This window comes from Caenorhabditis elegans, chromosome III (genome assembly GCF_000002985.6).
Source record: "Caenorhabditis elegans chromosome III".
In the NCBI taxonomy this organism is placed as follows: Eukaryota; Metazoa; Nematoda; class Chromadorea; order Rhabditida; family Rhabditidae; genus Caenorhabditis; species Caenorhabditis elegans.
Window position 1 is genome coordinate 11732877 of NC_003281.10, and position 18368 is coordinate 11751244.

Genomic DNA, 18368 nt, shown 5'->3' on the forward strand with positions numbered 1-18368 from the left:
TGGACAGGAGGGTGTCGGCTGCTTAGCATGTTGGCAATCCCGTGAAAAGTCGGCTGCAACAAAGGTGGCTTATAAAACGTCCGCTCTTTAACTCAACAGTTTTTCTGACCCGTGAGGTACCGGCTGCATTTTAGCTGTCCCGCGAGGTGTGGGCAGCAGCTAAAGTTACCCATTTTTTTTGGAATTTTTTGGAATATCGAATTTTCAGAATGTGACAATTGTTTTGAAATTATCGATTTTTCGGAATTTATCGATTTTTCGGAATATCGATTTTTCAGAAATTTTTATTTTTTGGTATTCAACAAGTTTTTATGGAATTAATTGTTTTCTTGCTGAAATAATATATTTTTCGGAATTCAGAGATTTTTTTGGTATTTCGATAAATCTGGAAAAATCGATAAATTCCGAAAATTGATAATTTTTTCGATTTATATTTATCGATTTTTTCCCAGAAATGTGAAATTGATATGTATTTTCAGAATTTTATTTCATAAAAAAATAGCAATTAATACAGAAAATTCGATAAAAGGTATTGTGGAAAAAGTACATGTTTGGAAAGCTTTTTGTTAGCAAATTTTATATAAATGCAATATTTTGTGACCGAGGGAATTATGCGAAACGGAAGGGGGGCGAAAGATTTTGAAAAATCGATTCTAAAAATATAAAACAAAAAAAAAATTGAGCCAAAGTATATAATTTTAAAAAATGTGGGCGGAGCTTAAAATGGGAATAAATCGAGTATCGGGAAATTAAAACTAAATTGGTTGGAGGTGTACATATCGATTTTTCTACTTGCGGCAGCAGATGCAACGGACAAGGGAGATGACGAAGGAGGCGATGAAGATGACTCCGAACAAGGCGAGGGTTACCCAGACCCATGTCTGAAAAAATTTATTTTTTTGAAAATATTTTGAAATGTGTTTTTTTTTAACTTTGTAACAAATATCTCAAAAATGGCAAGAGCTATAAAAAAGTTATAAACTAGCAAACTGTAGAAAATTAAATTTCCTACATTTTCTTAGTTGACAACTTTTTAATAGCTTTTGCCATTTTTGAGATATGAAAGCGCACAGGCAAAATTTCAAAAAAAAGCCTATGCCTATAAACCTATGCCTATGCCTAAGTCTAAGCCTAAGCCAAAGCCTAACCCTCTTAAAAAGTTACAAGAAGGTTTTTCCTTGCGCTTGGAGCGCAAAAGAAAAGAAAAAGAGCTATTTAGACTTAGGGTGCCCAACTGGAATAAAATATTGGAAATCCTTGACACACCGGCGGTATGGCGCGGCTTAAGCCTAAATAGCCACTTTTATCAAAATACATTTGAGCGAGGCGGTTGTAAACTATTCGTTTTTTAGCAAAAATAAAAAAAAACTTTATTTAAATTTAAAAATAAATATCATATGTTATCACACCTTAGAATATCCCGCCTTAATTTAGTAATCATTTTAGTTCATAAGTGTGAGAGAAAGAAAAATGGATTAATCATCGGAATTAAATATCATCAGAGTGATTATATTCATCAAAGGTCCCACTTTACTTGAGGGTTAACTTGATCGATATAAAATTCCTATCTCATGTGAAGAAAGGTTCAAATTCTGTACCTATGAATGCTGCCGATATTTGAATTCCTGTCTCATGGGAAGAAGGTCTTTCTTGTGGAAAGAACGGAGTTATAAAAAAATTTACGCAGGTACAGAATTTGAACTTTTCTTCCCATGAGATAGGAGTTTGTATATTGGCATTCTATAACTTTACTTTAAAAAAATCTCCAAAGGTTGCTCGCAAATATGTAGAGATTGCTCGCATCCCTTCAAATATTACAAAATTTCCAAGTTTCTTAGAAATAATCTTCATTTGGATTACTGAAAAATATCCACAGACTACTTTTGAGTTGCCTGAGAAGTTAGAGTAAAACGCAAAGCGAGCTCAAATGTATTTTGATAAAAGTGGCTATTTAGGCTTAAGCCGCGCCATACCGCCGGTGTGTCATAAGGATTTCCAATATTTTATTCCAGTTGGGCATCCTAGTATGTTTTTCGGGCCCTTAGGCTTAAGTGTGTCATAAGGATTTCCTATATTTTATTCCAGTTGGGCACCCTAAGTCTAAATAGCTCTTTTTCTTTTCTTTTGCACTCCAAGCGCAAGGAAAAACCTTCTTGTAACTTTTTAAGAGGGTTTCATATATTTTATTAAAATCGGGGCGAAGCCCTGATTTTAAATCCATATTGTTTTTTTTTTGTCTTCCTCTAGCCCTGCAAATAGGAAAGAGAATGTGTTCTTTCTCATGAAGTAAAAATCATCATAAAATCTTGAAAACTGAGAGCAGGAGGTAATATTTGAATATATTGGGTTGTAAATGTGTGTCTCGATGTGGGTGGGGTGGCGATGTGTCGGCAGCCAACCCTTCAACGAACTGTTTCTCCCGCCTGTATCTCCCTTCAAAGTGAGAATTGAGTTACAAAAATTTGAGGGAATATGAAAAGGTGTAAGGATTTCAAAAATATTAATTTTGAAACACCAGACCAAACCACTTTTTCTGGGCAAGAGGCAAAAAATTAATTTTTTGAAAAAATTTCAAACTGGCACAAAATTTTTTCAAAAATAAATTTTTCACAAATTGTTAGTAGATTTCATTTTTCATAAATATTGTTCATTGAACACAAAAAAGAAAACAAAGATTCATTAAAAAATGAGTGAAAAATCGCAAAAATTCGAAAAAATCAGTGCTGAAAAACTCGATTTTTTGGCGGTGCTGAAAAAAATTTTCACTAAAATTTTTTTGAAACTTAGTTTTTCGGATTTAGCGTCAAATTTTAAATCTATATAAAAAAACAAAATTGAAATTGATTTCAGATTGAGTGAATAATAAACGCTCAAAGTTGAAAAATGAACAACGCAAAAACGGCAGTAACTTGCTTCAAGGTCGGTTATCTCAGTGAGTTTTCACTCAATTTTCGAAATTTTTTTGCTTTATCGCTTTAGAAATATTTGTAATTTCATTTTTTTTCCTCAAAATCAAAATATCTCAAACGACCGCCATCCTACGAGAAGGGAAAAAAAAAGTTTTTGGAAAAAAAATCAAAAATTTTTTTTCTGCCTCGATTTTCAAAATGAAAAAATCACTTTTTCGGAATAATTTTTACTTTAAAATGTACCTACGATCTTTTTATACAACAATTTCACCTTGGAACCAAAGATTTCTCAAAGACAACAGCGCACGAAGCGGTGGTTTGCGAAAAAACACGAAAAAAACACACCGAAGTGGGAGGGGGGAGGTCAAAATTGCGAATTTGACTTTGGAGCTCTCTAAAAGAGCTCATAGCTGATGGATCTGGACGATTTGTATGTTTTTCGACGCATCTCGTCGAGTACTATAAACTGCTAAAAAATCTCGTAAAAATCGCAAAAACTCGAATTTTCCTGCAAACAAAAGAGGCGAAAAATGAGAAAAAAAACGTGATTTTTGGAGAATACTCGAAAATACTCTTCATATCTCGGCTCAAATAGCTCCAATCTTTCTGAAATAAAGCATACAGAGATGGGGCAAGCTTCTTGAAGAGACAGCAAAAAACCGCATCAAAATCCATCCACCCACCGTCAAGTTACACGCGCGTTTTCAGAGCGAACGAAAAACAGGGCATAAAAAAATTTAGACGCCCGCACCCGGACTCGAACTTTTGTCGGATTTTGAAGCTTAATATCTCGGCTCCTGTAAATCGAAATTGGCTCAAAATTTACAAGAAACCTTATCCTGCTACGATCCTCCTGTCATTAAATTTTCGTGAGCTTAGACCGAAAACTGACAAAACGCCAAACTTTCAAATTTTAAAAAATAGTTGAGGGTCATTTTGAAAATACCTTAAGCTCCATAACTCGGCGAGTTTTGATGGAATCAATTTGAAATTTTACACGGAAGCTTCTTAGTGGCCTATACGTCTCTGTGTTAAATTTCGCTTTGATCGGCCAACGGGAACCCTTTGAAAAATGAAAAAAACGCTGTAATCCTAACCCTAAATGCTAACGCTCCCCCACTGACGCCAAACCTAAGTCTAACACCATTAAATTCCCGAAAAAATGCCGAAAAATAAAAAATTGGCAAACAGACAAATTTTTAAAAAGTCTCGAGAGCCATTTTGAAAACACCTTAAGTTTCTATCGAATCAACCTGAAACTTCAGAAGCTTTTTGGTGACCTACACGTCTCTCCGTAAAAATTCGCGTTGATCGGCCAACAGGAACCCCTTGAAAAATCAAAAAAAACCGGAAAATCGTAAGCTTAAGTAGCTAACGCTCGCCACTGACGCCAAGCCTATGGCTAAACCTAAGCCTAAGCCTGAGACTAAGCTCTACCCTAACCCTAACCCTAAGCCTAAGCCTACGCCTAAGCCTAGGCCTAAGCCTAAGCCTAAGCCTAAGCCTAAGCTTAAGCCTAAGCTAAAGCCTGAGCCCGGAAATTAAACTTCTTTCAAAACTGTACCTGGAGGTTAAAGCAGCATTCCTTGTTGAGTTCTCCACAGCATTTCCAGTAGTGGAAGATGCTAGAGGTTCCGCATTTGGTTCCGACCAATGGTACCGGGCAATATGTGTCTCCGTCCTAGAATTTTTTAGAAATTTTGAAGATATATAAGAGGAAAAGTACCTTTGTAGTGGTGACCTCATTCACTGCACTTTTCACGTCGTGGTCCACGTTGGCAGCCATTGCGAGTCCAATGCACGCGGCGAGTGCGATGTAGGACATCATTTTGATAGGTTAAGCTGGAATTTTGGATTTTAGAATATTGTGCAAAACGAAAAGCGTTTGGAATTCTTAGGGAGAGAAAAAAAATTAGAAATTTTGGCGGGAAATTGATATTTTATGAGAAAATCTTTGGCGGGAAACTTAAATTTTCTCATAAAACTGTGGCTCGGAACTAAAATTTTCAATTTAAAAATTTGGCGAGAAACTCAAGTTTTTTGAAAAATATTTCTGGCGGGAAATTCAAATATTCTCAAAAAAATCTTCGGCGGGAAATTCAAATTTTCTGACAAAAAATGGAGGGAAATTCAAATTTTATGAGAACATCTTTGGCGGGAAATTCAAATTATCTCTGAGAAAATTGGAGGGAAATTTAACTTTTCTTAGAAAAATTGTTGGAGGGAAATTCAAATTTTCTGACAAAATCTTTGGCCGGAAATTGAAATTATCTCCTAACAAGTTTGGCGGGTAATTCAATTTTTCTGAGAAAAAAATTGGCGGGAAATTCAAATTATTTCATAAAAATATGGCTAGGAATTAAAATTTTCTTTTTAAAAATTTGGCGCGAAATTTAAATTTTCTGAGAAAATCTTTGGCGGGAAATTCAAATTTTCTGACAAAATCTTTGGCCGGAAATTCAAATTTTTCAGAAAAATTTTGGCGGGAAATTCAAATTTCCTGAGAAAAAATTGGCGGGAAATTCGAATTTTAACGAATTTTAAACGAATTTCAACGAATTTAACGAATTTTAAAGTAGCTATAAAAACGTATTAACAAATAAATTATAGAAAATTTTATGTACAATAACTTTTCGGTAAGAAATTCTGGTTTACACCCAGAAATCCAAGATTTCCAAAACAACAACTACCACAGGAAAATAAAGAAAAAAAATAGGGAAAAAAAGAAAGTTGTGGTGTCGGGAAGGGGAGGAAACAAAATTTGAAGTTAGCCATCCGTCGGTTGGTAGTTTCGGAAAAAAAGAGAGATAATTTCACAAGATTGTGCGTGTGGATGACACGAGACATTGTGTCAACCGAAGAGATGCAGAAATTGGGGAGGAGGCGGTCAGAGATTAAAGGGAGGGGACCCAAATGTGCTTTCTGGTCTTTTTCTTTTTGTGACAGAGGGCGCTTCTTTTAACAGATAGTACTTATCAAAACGATGACGTCACGGGGGTGGTATATCACGAGAATTTTTGGAAAAAAAAAGGGGAAAGGGAAATTAAAAACCGGTATTTTTGTTTATGTTGTTTTGGTCATTGACCAGTTACATAAATTATAATATATGTTTTTTTTTTTGAAAAAAAAAATTAAATTTATTAACCAAAAGTACAACAACTTGGAAACAAATTTGAAATTCAGATTTTTTCTAGAATTTTAGAAGATTTTATAAAATTTTTATGGAAGAAAAAAAAACTTTAGAAATCTGAAAAAAAAATCTAATTTTTTTTGGAAGCTTCAGAGCAGTGGTGGGCGGCAAACGATTTTTCCGGCAAATCGGCAAATCGGTAAACTGCCGGAAATGAAATTTCCGGCAAACCCGCAAATTGCCGATTTGCCGAATTAGCCTAAAATTCTCGGCAAAGAATGGTATTGCACATTTTTGTTTTTAACACTGCAACTTTTTCCTCACGAGGGACGAGGCAAAAAGGTTTCTAGGCCTTGGCCGAGTCCCCGACAAATTTCAGCGGCCATTTATCTTGCTTTGTTTTCCGCCTGTTTTCTTTTGTTTTTCACCAATTTTTTCCGTTTTTTCTTATTAAAACTATTAAATAAATATTTTTTGCAGATGCTAAAACAATTTCCAAGTAAAAAAATTATGTATTCAGTGGGCAAGTAGCGGTGAAAGTGGTCAATGTAATATGATGGATTACGGGAATACCAAACCTAAACTTTTTTCCAAACATGATACATATGCTGCTTAAATGCTGAAACTACTTGATTTTCATAACGAGACCGCTGAAAAAGTTTTGGGGTTTTCAAAATTCAACTTTTTTGGTGAAAAAGTAGAGATTTTCGCACAAAATGTTGAATTTTAAAAATCTCAAAACTTTTTCAGCGGTCTCGTTATGAAAATCAGGTAGTTTCAGCATCTAAGCAGCATATTTATCATGTTTGGAAAAAAGTTTAGGTTTTGTATTCCCGTAATCCATCATATAACATTGACCACTTTCACCGCTACTTGCCGACTGAATACATAATTTTCTCATCTGGAAATTATATTAGCATTAGCAAAAAATATTTATTTATCAGTTTTAATAAGAAAAAACGCGAAAAATCGGTGAAAAACACATGAAAACAAAGCAAGTACAAAATGTCGTTAAATGCGGTGTATTGTGTGCAAACACCGATTTTTCGCATTTTTTCTCGGCCCCCGTTTGAAAAAAGTTGCAGTGAATTTTTGGAAGTTTCAGAATTTCAATTTTAATCGGCAAAATTGTACGTCATCTATGAATGTTCCTACATCTATTTTGAAAAGTAAGCAAATTCTATGAAAAATATCTAGAAAAAACGGGAAAAAAATTTCAAAAAAGCACAGTTTTTAGTATTTTCTTTTTATAAAAATCCCTCTAAAAACTTCCGGCAAATTGATGTTCGGAAAACGGCGAATCGGCAAATTGTAGGAAATGAAAATTTTCGGCAAATCGGCAAACCGGCAATTGCCGTTTTGCCGAATTGTCTACAAAAAATTTTGTCGGAGACATTTTGGGTTTTCTGAGTTGTTTAGAATTTAGGAAAAATACTTTTTTCAATTTTCACACTTTATAGTATTTTAAATTTTGAACGGGAGAATTTTTTTCAGAATTTTTCGCACAAAAATTTGAATTTTTAGATAACTTTTCAGAGATTTTTTGGTTGAAAAAAAATTTTTTTTTCAAAGTTTTAGATATTTCTGCTGATTTTTTAAACTTAATTTTCCAAATTTTGGTAAATTTAAATATCATTTTTAAAAAACTGTTTTGTAATTAACTAAGTTTGCCGAAACTTTGGAACTAATCAATTTTTTTTCAGTTTTTAAGCATGGTGAACAAAATTTAAACTATAAACCGGAACTTACAGATATTTTAAAAAGAAAAATTATAATTTTTTGAGAATCCAAAAACTGTCCGTTTGAAAAAAATTTTGGAAAATTAGATAATTTTTTTAATATTTTCCAAAATATTTTTTTGTTAAAACTTCCAGTTTTCAGTCAATTTAAACAATTTTAAATTGAATACGATTGACTAAAGTTTTTTGAAATATATATTTAAAAACTTACAATTAGAATTCGGAAATTTATTCGTTTCATGAATGTATCTAGCCTCTAAACACAAAAAAAGCAACACTTTTTTTTGAAATTCTAAATTCTCAAGTATTGGTCGAAAATGTGACCACTACCTCCTATTGTGAAGGACAAATCTTCTGTGAGAGAGAGATAGAGAGTGCTCAGAGATACAGAGAACAAATCGAACAGTTCCCCTCCGATCGAACAAACAAAATAAAAAGGAGGTACACGAATCTTGTCTGTTTATTTTATTTTTTGTATATATATTGCCACGTCATCACCCGGTCCTCCAATAAAAGTTTCGAGGTGACTGTCATGGTTGAATAGGTTTTATGGAAATTGGAGATGACGTGGTTTTTTTTTGACAAAAATTGGGTAGAAAATTGTTTGAAAAAGATTCAGAAAATTATTTTAAAAATCTGGAAATTCAAAAAATTTCGGAAAAAAATTAATATTTCTTGAAAATTAGAAATTTGGAAGTATTTAAGTTATACAATTTTTAAGGCAAATTTCCAAATTTTTCCAGACAAAATGTAGAAATTACTGAAAAAAATTCCACTTTTTTTCTGAAAAAATGTCTAAACAGTTAAAAAAAAGCCAATTCCAGGAATTTTTTCAAAGTCCAGAAAAATAAGGTAAATTCAATTTAAAAAATGTTTGAAAAAACTGAAATTTCTATAAAACTTCCAACAAAAAATATTGGGAAATTGCCACGTGGTGTCAGGCTGTCCCATAACGGTTTGATCTACAAAAAATGCGGGAATTTTTCGCCCAAAAAATGTGACGTCAGCACGGTCTTAACCATGCAAAATCAGTTGAGAACTCTGCCGCATTTTTGTAGATCAACGTAGATCAAACCGAAATGGGACACTCTGACACCACGTGAAATTGTTAAAAATTCAAACAAAAAAAAATTACTTGTTCGATAAGCGTTTCTGAATTTTCTGAAAATTATAGAAATTTAAATTTTTTTCTGAGAAATCTGATCTGAGATATTTCAAAAAGCTTTGAAATTAACAAAAAAAAAGTCTAAAAAAGCACCAAAAACAATATCATTGGTATTTTTTGAGCCCGTAAAGCACAATGTTTTTGCCAGAAAACGTGGGCGGAGCCTACGTTCTCTTGTTGGAATTGCTGTTTAAGAATGCATTGCACGATGTGCCGGTGTTTGGACATTTGGATTTTTTTTCCCAATTTTTCGCCCAATTTACACGGCTCTAAAATAGATTTCTTCTGTCTCTCAGAGTAGAAACGAACACAAATTTTTCGAATGAATTTTAGATTATGAAGTACTTGTTTCAAAGTGAATTTTCAAAAAATCTGAAATTCTAGCTAAAAATTCATCTAAAATCCGTTTAAAAAACGAATAAAAAAAAAAGAGAACAAGAGATCAGCCGAAAAAAATGTAAAGAAAGAGAAAAAAAGGAAAATAAATTGAGGAATTTCAAAAGAAAAAAATGATTCAGAAGAACAACGAGAGGGAAAAGTGAAAGGACTCCCGCCTCTCCCCAGCCGGGGGGCTATTATGAGAGGAAAACTTGTGGCAGGAAACTGATGAGAGGTCGTTTTTGTTTGGAAAGAAAAATGAGTGATTTTGAGTCGGAAATGGGAGAATTCTTTGGTTTTTACTCCTATTTGGAGAGTTATTTGCTATATTTTAATAGAAATTTATTTTTAAAAAATTCAATATTTGCGCGTAAAAGACTGTAAAATTACGGTTTGATCTACAACGAATGCGGGAATTTTTGCCCAAAAAAATGTGACGTCAGCACGTTCCTAACCATACAAAATCAGTTGAGAACTCTGCCGCATTTTTTGTAGATCTACGTGGATCAAACATAAATGAGACACTCTGACACCACGTGTGCACACCGGAGTACACTAGATTTGACGCGCAAAATAGAATAAATAAAATCCGGGTTTTCCTGAGGCTCGAAGCAATAACAAAAGCGTTCGAAAAACGCTTTTTTTTAGCATTTTCTATTTTCAAAACCCAAAGTTTCCTCGAGTTTTTCCAATTTTATTCCCATTTTTCTAGTACTATTCTTTCTTTGCCTCTTGAAAAGAAGACATATTCATTTCGCAAGAATTTCGATGTCAAGGGTAGGATGTTGAAGGTCGTATTGGGTGAATCATTGAGGTATAGGATGAGATTGTAAACATTTTTAAATAGATTGTAGAAATTTTTAAGTTTTTTGAATCTTGTGGGGGCTAGTAAAATCTGTTTTTAATAAATTTTAACGAACATTTTTTATTTTCTTCATGAAAACTATCACAGGTACACAAAATTCTGAGAATGCGTATTGCACAACATATTTGACGCGCAAAATATCTTGTAGCGAAATCTACAGTAATTCTTTAAATGACTACTGTTGCGCTTGTGTCAATTTACGGTCTCGATTTTCGAAATTGATTAAAATCATTCATTTATCTATACACATAGTGTCAGGCTGTCCCATTACGGTTTGATCTACAAAAAATGCGGGAATTTTTTGCAGAAAAAAATGTGACGTCAGCACGTTCTTAACCATGCGAAATCAGTCGAGAACTTTGCCCGCATTTTTTGTAGATCTACGTAGATCAAACCGAAATGGGACACTCTGACTTGTTTTATGCTAGAATCCTGCAAAATCATGTGAAAATTTAGCTATTTTTAAAGAAAAATAGCCTAAAATGACCGATTTTCCGCAAAAAAAGGCTCAAGAACATTTTTAAGTACAGTAACCTTAAAGGCGCATACCCAAAATCGCTACTTCGGCACGTAAATCGACTGCAGTATCCATTTAAAGGATTACTGCAGTTTTCGCTACGAGACATTTTGCGCGTCAAGTATGTTGTGCAATACGCATTCTCAGAATTTCAAATTTTCTTGAATAAAAACCAAAAAAATCAATACAACAAAACCCAAAATCTGGTGTGTTGCTGGTAGTATTCTCTGAAGAGTAAACTGGCGGGATCTACTTTCACTAAAAGCTTTTTTCGTCCGAAATCCCAAATCCAATTACATTTACTCCTCATCCCCGCCAGCGCCACGTCACATCGCCTTAACTAAATTTTAATTTTAATTTGGAAATTTTCAAGTCTGATATCCGTGCCCCGGGTGCAAGAAAAGTACTTTTGTAGATTAATTCTGGCCACCCGGACCGGTCAAATTCAATGACGAGACTTGAGAGAGAGTGTGTGGGATTTGAGAGACGCAGAGAATAAGAACGAATGGGGGATAATTGTCCACCTCGAGAATTATTGTGTACGCGCGGAAAACTGGATATGTTTCTTTTTCAGGGGTTTTTTAAGAAGGATATTTGATGGGACAATGGAGAAAAATCGGGAAAAAGGGATTTACAACTGGAAAATTCAAATTTTGCGCGTCAAATCTGGTGCATTGAATTTTTCGCGCTCCATTGACAATCTCCTGCCGGAAAGGACATTTTCCACGTGGAGTACACGGAACGTGGCCTAGAAAACTTTTCTCGGGTTTTCACGGGGTTCTGGCCTTCCTCATTGCATTTTTTGTACTCCACGCGGACAAATGCATTTAGTTTTACAACTAAAATCGAGCCGCGACGCGACACGCAACGCGCCGTAAATCTATCCCAGATATGGCCGAGCCAAAATGGCCTAGTTCGGCAAACTCTTCCATTTCAATTTATGAGGGAAGCCAGAACTCCGTGTCTGCAGAACCTAAAGATTTTTAACTCAAAATTGTAGAAATTAGGCTAAAATTGCACTTCAAGCTGAAATTTAAAAAAGGAATGCACTAGATTTGACGCACAAACGTTAGAAAATTTGAATTTCTCGGGTAGTGCAAAGAATTGTTAAGTTGAAAAAAATGCATCAGATTTGACGCGCAAATCTTGAAATATTTGCTGACATTGAGTTTTCACAGTTTTTTTTTAAATAAATTAAAGTTTTGATTACTTTTGATTAAATTTTTCGAATATTTTGTCTGAAAGTTTCACGTGATGTCAGAGTGTCTCATTTCGGCTTGATCTACGTAGATCTACGAAAATGCGGGAGTTGAGACGCAGAGTTTTCAACTGATTTCGCATGGTTAAGAACGTGCTGACGTCACATTTTGTTGGGCAAAAAATGCCCGCGTTTTTGTAGATCAAACCGTAATGGGACAGCCTGGCACCACGTGAAATTCCAGAAAAAATGTCTGAACCTACTGTAGTTCACAATTTAAAGGCGCATACCAAAAAATTATAGCGGGAATTAAATTTTTATTTAATAATTTTTTCAGTTACAGAGCAATTAAAAAATTCAATTTCATCAAAATTTTATAGACCAATTTTCTCGCTTTATAGCTGAGCTCCGCGAGCCAAAATAGGAAGGGGAGCACGAAAAAAAAACAGAAAAATGAGCTCGACAGAGCCCATAGCCTCAAGCGCTAACGAACCAAAAAATGCACACACACACAGGAGGCGGAGTCGTGGAAATTTCGAAAAAAAAAACAAGATTTTCTTCTCTCTCGGCTCAAATTTGAATGCGGAGCAAGAATATTACGGGAACAAAAAATTCTGAGAATGCGTACTGCACAACATATTTGACGCGCAAAATATCTCGTTGCGAAAAGCAAACTACAGTGATTCTTTAAATGACATTTGTAGTGTCGATTTACGGGATCTCGATTTTCGAAATGAATTCATTTATCATTGATCGAGCCCGTAAATCGACACACGCACTACAGTAGTAATTTAAAGGGTTACTGTAGTTTTGTTTTCGCTACGAGATATTTTGTGCGTCAAATATGTTGCCCAATACGCATTCTCAGGATTTTTTGTTAGCGTAATAAAATAACAGAAAACACAGAAAAAGGCATGAAATTTAATTTGAAATACCGCGCTGAGTTTTCTAGGCCACGTGTCGTGTACTCCCCGTGGACAAGCGGTTTTTGCCTTATTTTTCTGAAGTACAAATTCTCAAGTACAAGTAAAAAAGTACAAATTTTACCAAATTTGAGGAAAAGAACTAGCATGACAAAAATAGAATTAGAAAAATTCTAGAGAAAAACTACGGATTTCTGGCTTCCCTCATAAAATGAAATGGAAGAGTTTGCCGAACTAGGCCATTTTGGCTCAGCCATATCTGGAGTAGATTTACGGCGCGTTCCGTGTCGCGGCTCGATTTTAGTTGTAAAACTAAATGAATTTGTCCGTGTGGAGTACACGACTTTACCACGCGTTGTCCGGCAGGCGATTGTCAATGGAGCGCGAAAAATTCAATGCACCAGATTTGACGCGCAAAATTTGAATTTTCAAGTTGTAAATCCCTTTTTTCTTCCCATTGTCCCATCAAATATCCTTCTTCAAAAAAACCCCTGCGTCTCTCAGGCCATATCTGCGGTAGATTTACGGCGCGTTGCGTGTCGCGTCGCGGCTCGATTTTAGTTGTCTGGCGGGCGATTATCAATGAAGCGCGAATAAATCAATGAGGAAGGCCAGAACCCCGTGAAGATCCAAGAAAAGTTTTCTAGGCCACGTTCCGTGTACTCCACGTGGAAAATGTCCTTTCCGGCAGGAGATTGTCAATGGAGCGCGAAAAATTCAATGCACCAGATTTGACCACGCGTCGTGTACTCCACGTGGAAAATGTGGACACTAGGGATCTACTAAATGCCTGGAAAATCGTAAAAATCTCGAAACTTCCTAAAGAAAAAAAAAGCAAATACACAAAAACGCATTGATGTATGAACAAATTGCCCTCCCCGTCTCCCACCAAAAACTCCCAAAAATTGCTCTTTTTTCATGTTTATATGGGGGACCGCGGGATTTCATAATAGCTCCGTGGTCCGCTCAGCTCATCCGGAGCCAAAAAGAGCACACACACACACGCACACATAAAAGTTGTAAACTAGTTTCGAGCAAAAATGATACGACGGATGAGTGTGTCACGCAATCAGTGAGCTTCTCTCGCTTTCGAAAGAAAAATCTTTTTCGCAAAAAGAAAAAGTACTTTACACTGGCCACAGTGTAAAATAAGGGTGAAAAGATCGAAAATCGGAGGTTTCAAATTTGAATTTCCGCGCAAATGAGAGGGACGAGGTGCGATGGCCTACAAAACTCCGCAGGTGTACTCCTCTCGGAAAACGGTGCGAGAATTAATTTTTTAATTTATATTTAATTTTCAGCGATTTTTCTCAGTTTTCCGGTTAAAATTTAAATTTTTTCAGGAAAAATGATGGAATTAGAAACGGGTCAATGCACAATTATGGAATTGAAAAAAGAAAATGTGAAGGAGCTCGCGCAGGTCTTCAAAACCGTCGCTTTTAAGGATGTTAGTGTTGGAAAATATCGATATTAATTTCATTTTTTTTGAGAAAAAATCTAAATTTTTCAATTTTCCAGACAGGAACGTGGCACGCTTCCGAGGCGGGCATGAAGATCACAGTCGACGATGGATCCTATCAGCTGGCCAGCGTTTTTATCAATCCGGCGTTCTTCTCGAGTTTTAAAGTTCGCGAGGAGATAGTTTCGATGAAAATCTCGATTAAATCGATTTCTGTGAGCCTTTAAAAGCCCATAAAAGCCCAAAAAAGTGGCAAAAAACAAAAAAATTCCAGGAATTCCTGAGCATTTCGGAAAACTCGTCGAGTTCTGTAAAAGTCTCGTATCCGGGAATGTTTCAGCCTGTGAAAATGCTTGTTGAAGACGCAGACGGATGGGTGGCACGTGGCAATTTTACAACAACGCTGGCAGATCAAGTTCGCCGGGTTTTCGAAATTCCTAGATTTTTTTTTGTCTATTTTTAGGAGCTCGACTTTGAATTCGATGACGCTGGTGTGCTGGCGACCTATCTGCTTAAAACTCAAGTTCTCAAGGAGATTATCAAGGTTTTATCATTGAAACCTTTAAACATTCGAAAAAAATTTATTAAACTCCAGACATTTTCCAAAAAAAATTTTTTTTTTTGGATTTTCGAAAAAAATGTTTTTTTTTTGAAATTAAATAAAAAACTTTTTTTTTTACTTTTTTAGTGAAAAAACAAAAAAAATCGGTTTCCCTTCAGAAAAATCGGTGTTTTTCGGTTTTTTTCATATTTTAAAACATTTTCTGAATTTTTTTTTTGACTTTTTGGAAAAAAATTTTTTTTTGGATTTTTTCAAAATGAAATAAAAAACTACTCGAATGTCGCAAAAACAAAAAAATTTCTTTTTGTTCTGACAGATTAACATTTTTTGGTTTTTTTCGACTCCAAAAAAAAATTTCTGAAAAAATTAGCTTTTTTGAAAAAAAAACCATTTTTTTTTAAATTTTTTAGTCGAAAAACGAAAAAAAAAATCGGTTTCCCTTCAGAAAATTATTGTTTTTGGGTTTTTTCCCACATTTTAAAACATTTTCTGAAAAAAAACTTTTTTTCGACTTTTTTGAAAAAAAATTTTTCGGTTTTTCCGATTTTCTAATTTTTCAACAAAAAAAGACGAAAAAAACCAGAAAATTCCGAATTTTAGAGCCAAAAACGAACATTTTCCGTTTTTCAATTTTGAAAAAAAAAACGTTTTATTTTTATTTTTCGATACTTTTTTGTCGAAAAACGAAAAAAAATGTTTTCCGTTCAGAAAAATCGGTGTTTTTTGGTCTGTTTTTCATATTTTAAAACATTTTCTGAAAAAAATTTTTTTTTCGAATTTTTCATTACTTTTCAAAAAAAAAATCCGTTTTTGATTGAAAAAACCTTGATATTTTTCCGATTTTCTAATTTTTCAAAATTAAAAAAAACCAAAAAAAAAATCCGAAAATTCCGACTTTTTGAGCTAAAAACGAAAATTTTCCGTTTTCAATTTTGGAAAAAAAATTTTACTTGAAAATTCGATTTTCGCTTAAAAAGTAGTTTTTATTGTTTCAATTTTTCGAAAATAAAAAAAAATCGATTAAATTGCAGAATTTCCAACCCAAACCCAAAAAAATCGACGTCCAATACTTATGATTTGACGCGCAAATTCTAAAATTCAAATAAAAATTCTTATTTTTGCATTAAAAAAATACGAATTTTTAATTTTTTTTCTCTATTTCAGGACTTCGATGACACAAGCCGAACGGTGAGAATTCAATTCACCAAGAATTCACTGTGTTTCACGACTTTCGGTGATGTTGGCGAGACTACAGTAGGATTTTTCAAATTGAAAATTAAATAAATTTTAGGAAATTAAAAAGAAAAAAATTTTAATTTTTTAACTCAAAAAAAAAAAAAAAAAATTGTTTTGAAAAAATATTTTTTAAAAAATTAAAACCAAATTTTTTATACTTTCAGGTATCAATACCGTCTCGAAGCCTTCAAATGGAAAGTGTAAAGTGCCTTGAAGAAGTTGAATTTAGCTATCTTCTGTCGCTTATTCAACGAATGACTACCGCCTTTATACTGGCTACAAAGGTAGTTTCTGGAAAGAAATTTAGCCTATCTGCTAGATTTTTCCTAGTTAAAGTTATCATGGTTCCAGGAAAAATTCATTAAAAATATGAAAAAATTGGGGGAAAAAAAAAATTTTTTTCGAAATTTTTTGAAAAAAATCTGAAAAAATTTGTGAAAATTATTTTCACTATAATTTTTAATTTAAAAAATTGAGCCGATTTTTTTAGAAAAATAAATTTATTTGTGAAAAAATTAATTTTCCTTTCGAAAAATATTTCGATTTTTGAAAATTTTTTTAAATTTGAAAAAAAAAATTTTCATTTTTTTTTCAAAAACAGAAAAAAATTTCGAAAAAAATAAATAAAATGTCTAAAGCATTTTTAACGATTTTTCCAATTTTGCAACAAAAAATATCAACATTTTTCCGTTTTTTTCCCCGAAAAAAAACCCCAAAAACTCCAAAATTGGCCAAAAAAATCGAAAAATAAATTAAAACGTTATGCTCCAAATCAAATTTTAGTTTCAAAAATCGAGAAAAAATTAGAAAAAATGTTTTTCTTCGAAATTTTTTTTTCAATTTTCTAAAAAAAAATGTCTCGAATTTTTTGATGCAAACTTTACAATTTAAGTTTTTTCCAGCTCATCCTCCGTGTCGACGAGCGTGGCGTCCTCTCCTGTCAATTTTCAATCGATCACGGCGAGGGAAACGCAAGCTACATTGAATTTCTGACGGTGCCCGCTGATGAAGAAGAATAAAATATTATATACATTTTTAATTTTTTTTTAATGTTCGATCCCCGAGTTTTGCAACAAGTGTACCCTCATCTCCCGGGTATAAAAACCCGAAAAACTGCACCGAAACGCACGCAAAAAAAATTAATATTTTCTTCTTTTTCGTGCTTCTTGCAATTCTCGCTGTTGATTTAAATTTTCAAATAAATATTGATTTTTATTACGAATATTGCATTTTGAAATGAGAAAAATTTTTAAAAATTGGGTTTTTTTTCAGTGAGTGTCTCGTCGAATAAAATGCTCGGTACGTAGTACACCGTCACGTCAAAATACACAGAATCGTGGATTTTTTTCAAAAAAAAAACAAGGATTTCTGGCTTCCCTCATAAATTGAAATGGAAGAGTTTTTGCCGAACTAAGCCATTTTGGCTCAGCCATATCTGGGGTAGATTTACGGCGCGTTGCGTGTCGCGTCGCGGCTCGATAGTAAAACTAAATGTATTTATCCGTGTGGAGTACACGACACTTTCCCATGCGTTGCCCGTCGGGCGATTGTCAATGGAGCGCAAAAAATGCAATGAGGAAGGCCAGAACCCCCTGAAAAATCGATGTGTTTTTAGGATTTCTTCAAATTCTAATTAATTTTTAGAGTTTTTTGCCGGCAATATTATGTGGAAAATGAATGCAAAACTTCTTGTAGCCCTAAAAATCCCCAAGTTTGTGTATTTTTAAAGAAAATTAAAGTCTCCTGCCGAAATTTTCAATAAATATTGATTTTTATTACGAATATTGGATTTTGCAGTGAGAAAATGGGGTTTTTTTTTTGCAAAAAGACTCCGTAATTGTTGGAAAAAAGACATATTACAGGAACACAAATTTCTGAGAATTGCGTACTACACAACATATTTGACGCGCAAAATATCTCGTAGCGAAAAGAAAACCACAGTAATTATTTAAATGATTACTGTAGGGCTTGTGCAGATTCACGGGCTCGTTATTCGGAATTAATTAAAATTATTTAGGGATCGATTAAGCAAAAAATTCCTTCGAAAATCAAGCTAGTAAATCGACGCTACAGTAGTCATTTAAAGAATTACTGTAGTTTTCGCTACGAGATATTTCGCGCGTAAAATATGTTGTGCAATACGCATTCTCAAAATTTTGTGTACCCGTAATACCTCAAATCGTTCATTTTCGCCTAATTTCTGCTTTTCTCAAAAAATTTGAATTTTCCGCTAATAGATTTCTTAGAAACTTTGAATTTTCCACCAGAATCCCGCTCTAAAATGTGG

The 18368-nt window shown here is 33.9% G+C and overlaps 2 protein-coding genes and 2 non-coding genes across 4 annotated transcripts; 3 read left to right on the forward strand and 1 right to left on the reverse strand.

Moving 5' to 3' along the window:
* Positions 1–468: 468 nt before the first annotated feature.
* On the reverse strand, positions 469–4751 carry sup-1. Its single transcript, NM_067119.7, has 3 exons — positions 4636–4751; positions 4474–4590; positions 469–881 (listed from the first exon to the last, which is right to left on the reverse strand). Exons 1-3 carry the CDS (start codon positions 4735–4737, stop codon positions 789–791), a joined length of 312 nt encoding a protein of 103 aa, NP_499520.1. The 5' UTR covers positions 4738–4751; the 3' UTR covers positions 469–788.
* Y41C4A.28 lies at positions 943–1065 on the forward strand. The gene has a single exon (NR_052769.1). It is a non-coding gene; the product is annotated as an Unclassified non-coding RNA Y41C4A.28 (non-coding RNA).
* A 956-nt stretch (positions 4752–5707) lies between the features above and the next one.
* On the forward strand, positions 5708–5809 carry Y41C4A.24. The gene has a single exon (NR_052770.1). It is a non-coding gene; the product is annotated as an Unclassified non-coding RNA Y41C4A.24 (non-coding RNA).
* Positions 5810–13889: 8080 nt separating this feature from the next.
* mrt-2 (Cell cycle checkpoint protein RAD1 homolog mrt-2) lies at positions 13890–17299 on the forward strand. Its single transcript, NM_067120.5, has 8 exons — positions 13890–14086; positions 14168–14271; positions 14343–14498; positions 14558–14698; positions 14747–14827; positions 16010–16099; positions 16246–16365; positions 16984–17299. The coding sequence occupies exons 2-8, from the start codon at positions 14173–14175 to the stop codon at positions 17098–17100; spliced, it is 804 nt and encodes a 267-aa protein (NP_499521.1). The 5' UTR covers positions 13890–14086; positions 14168–14172; the 3' UTR covers positions 17101–17299.
* Positions 17300–18368: the final 1069 nt, after the last annotated feature.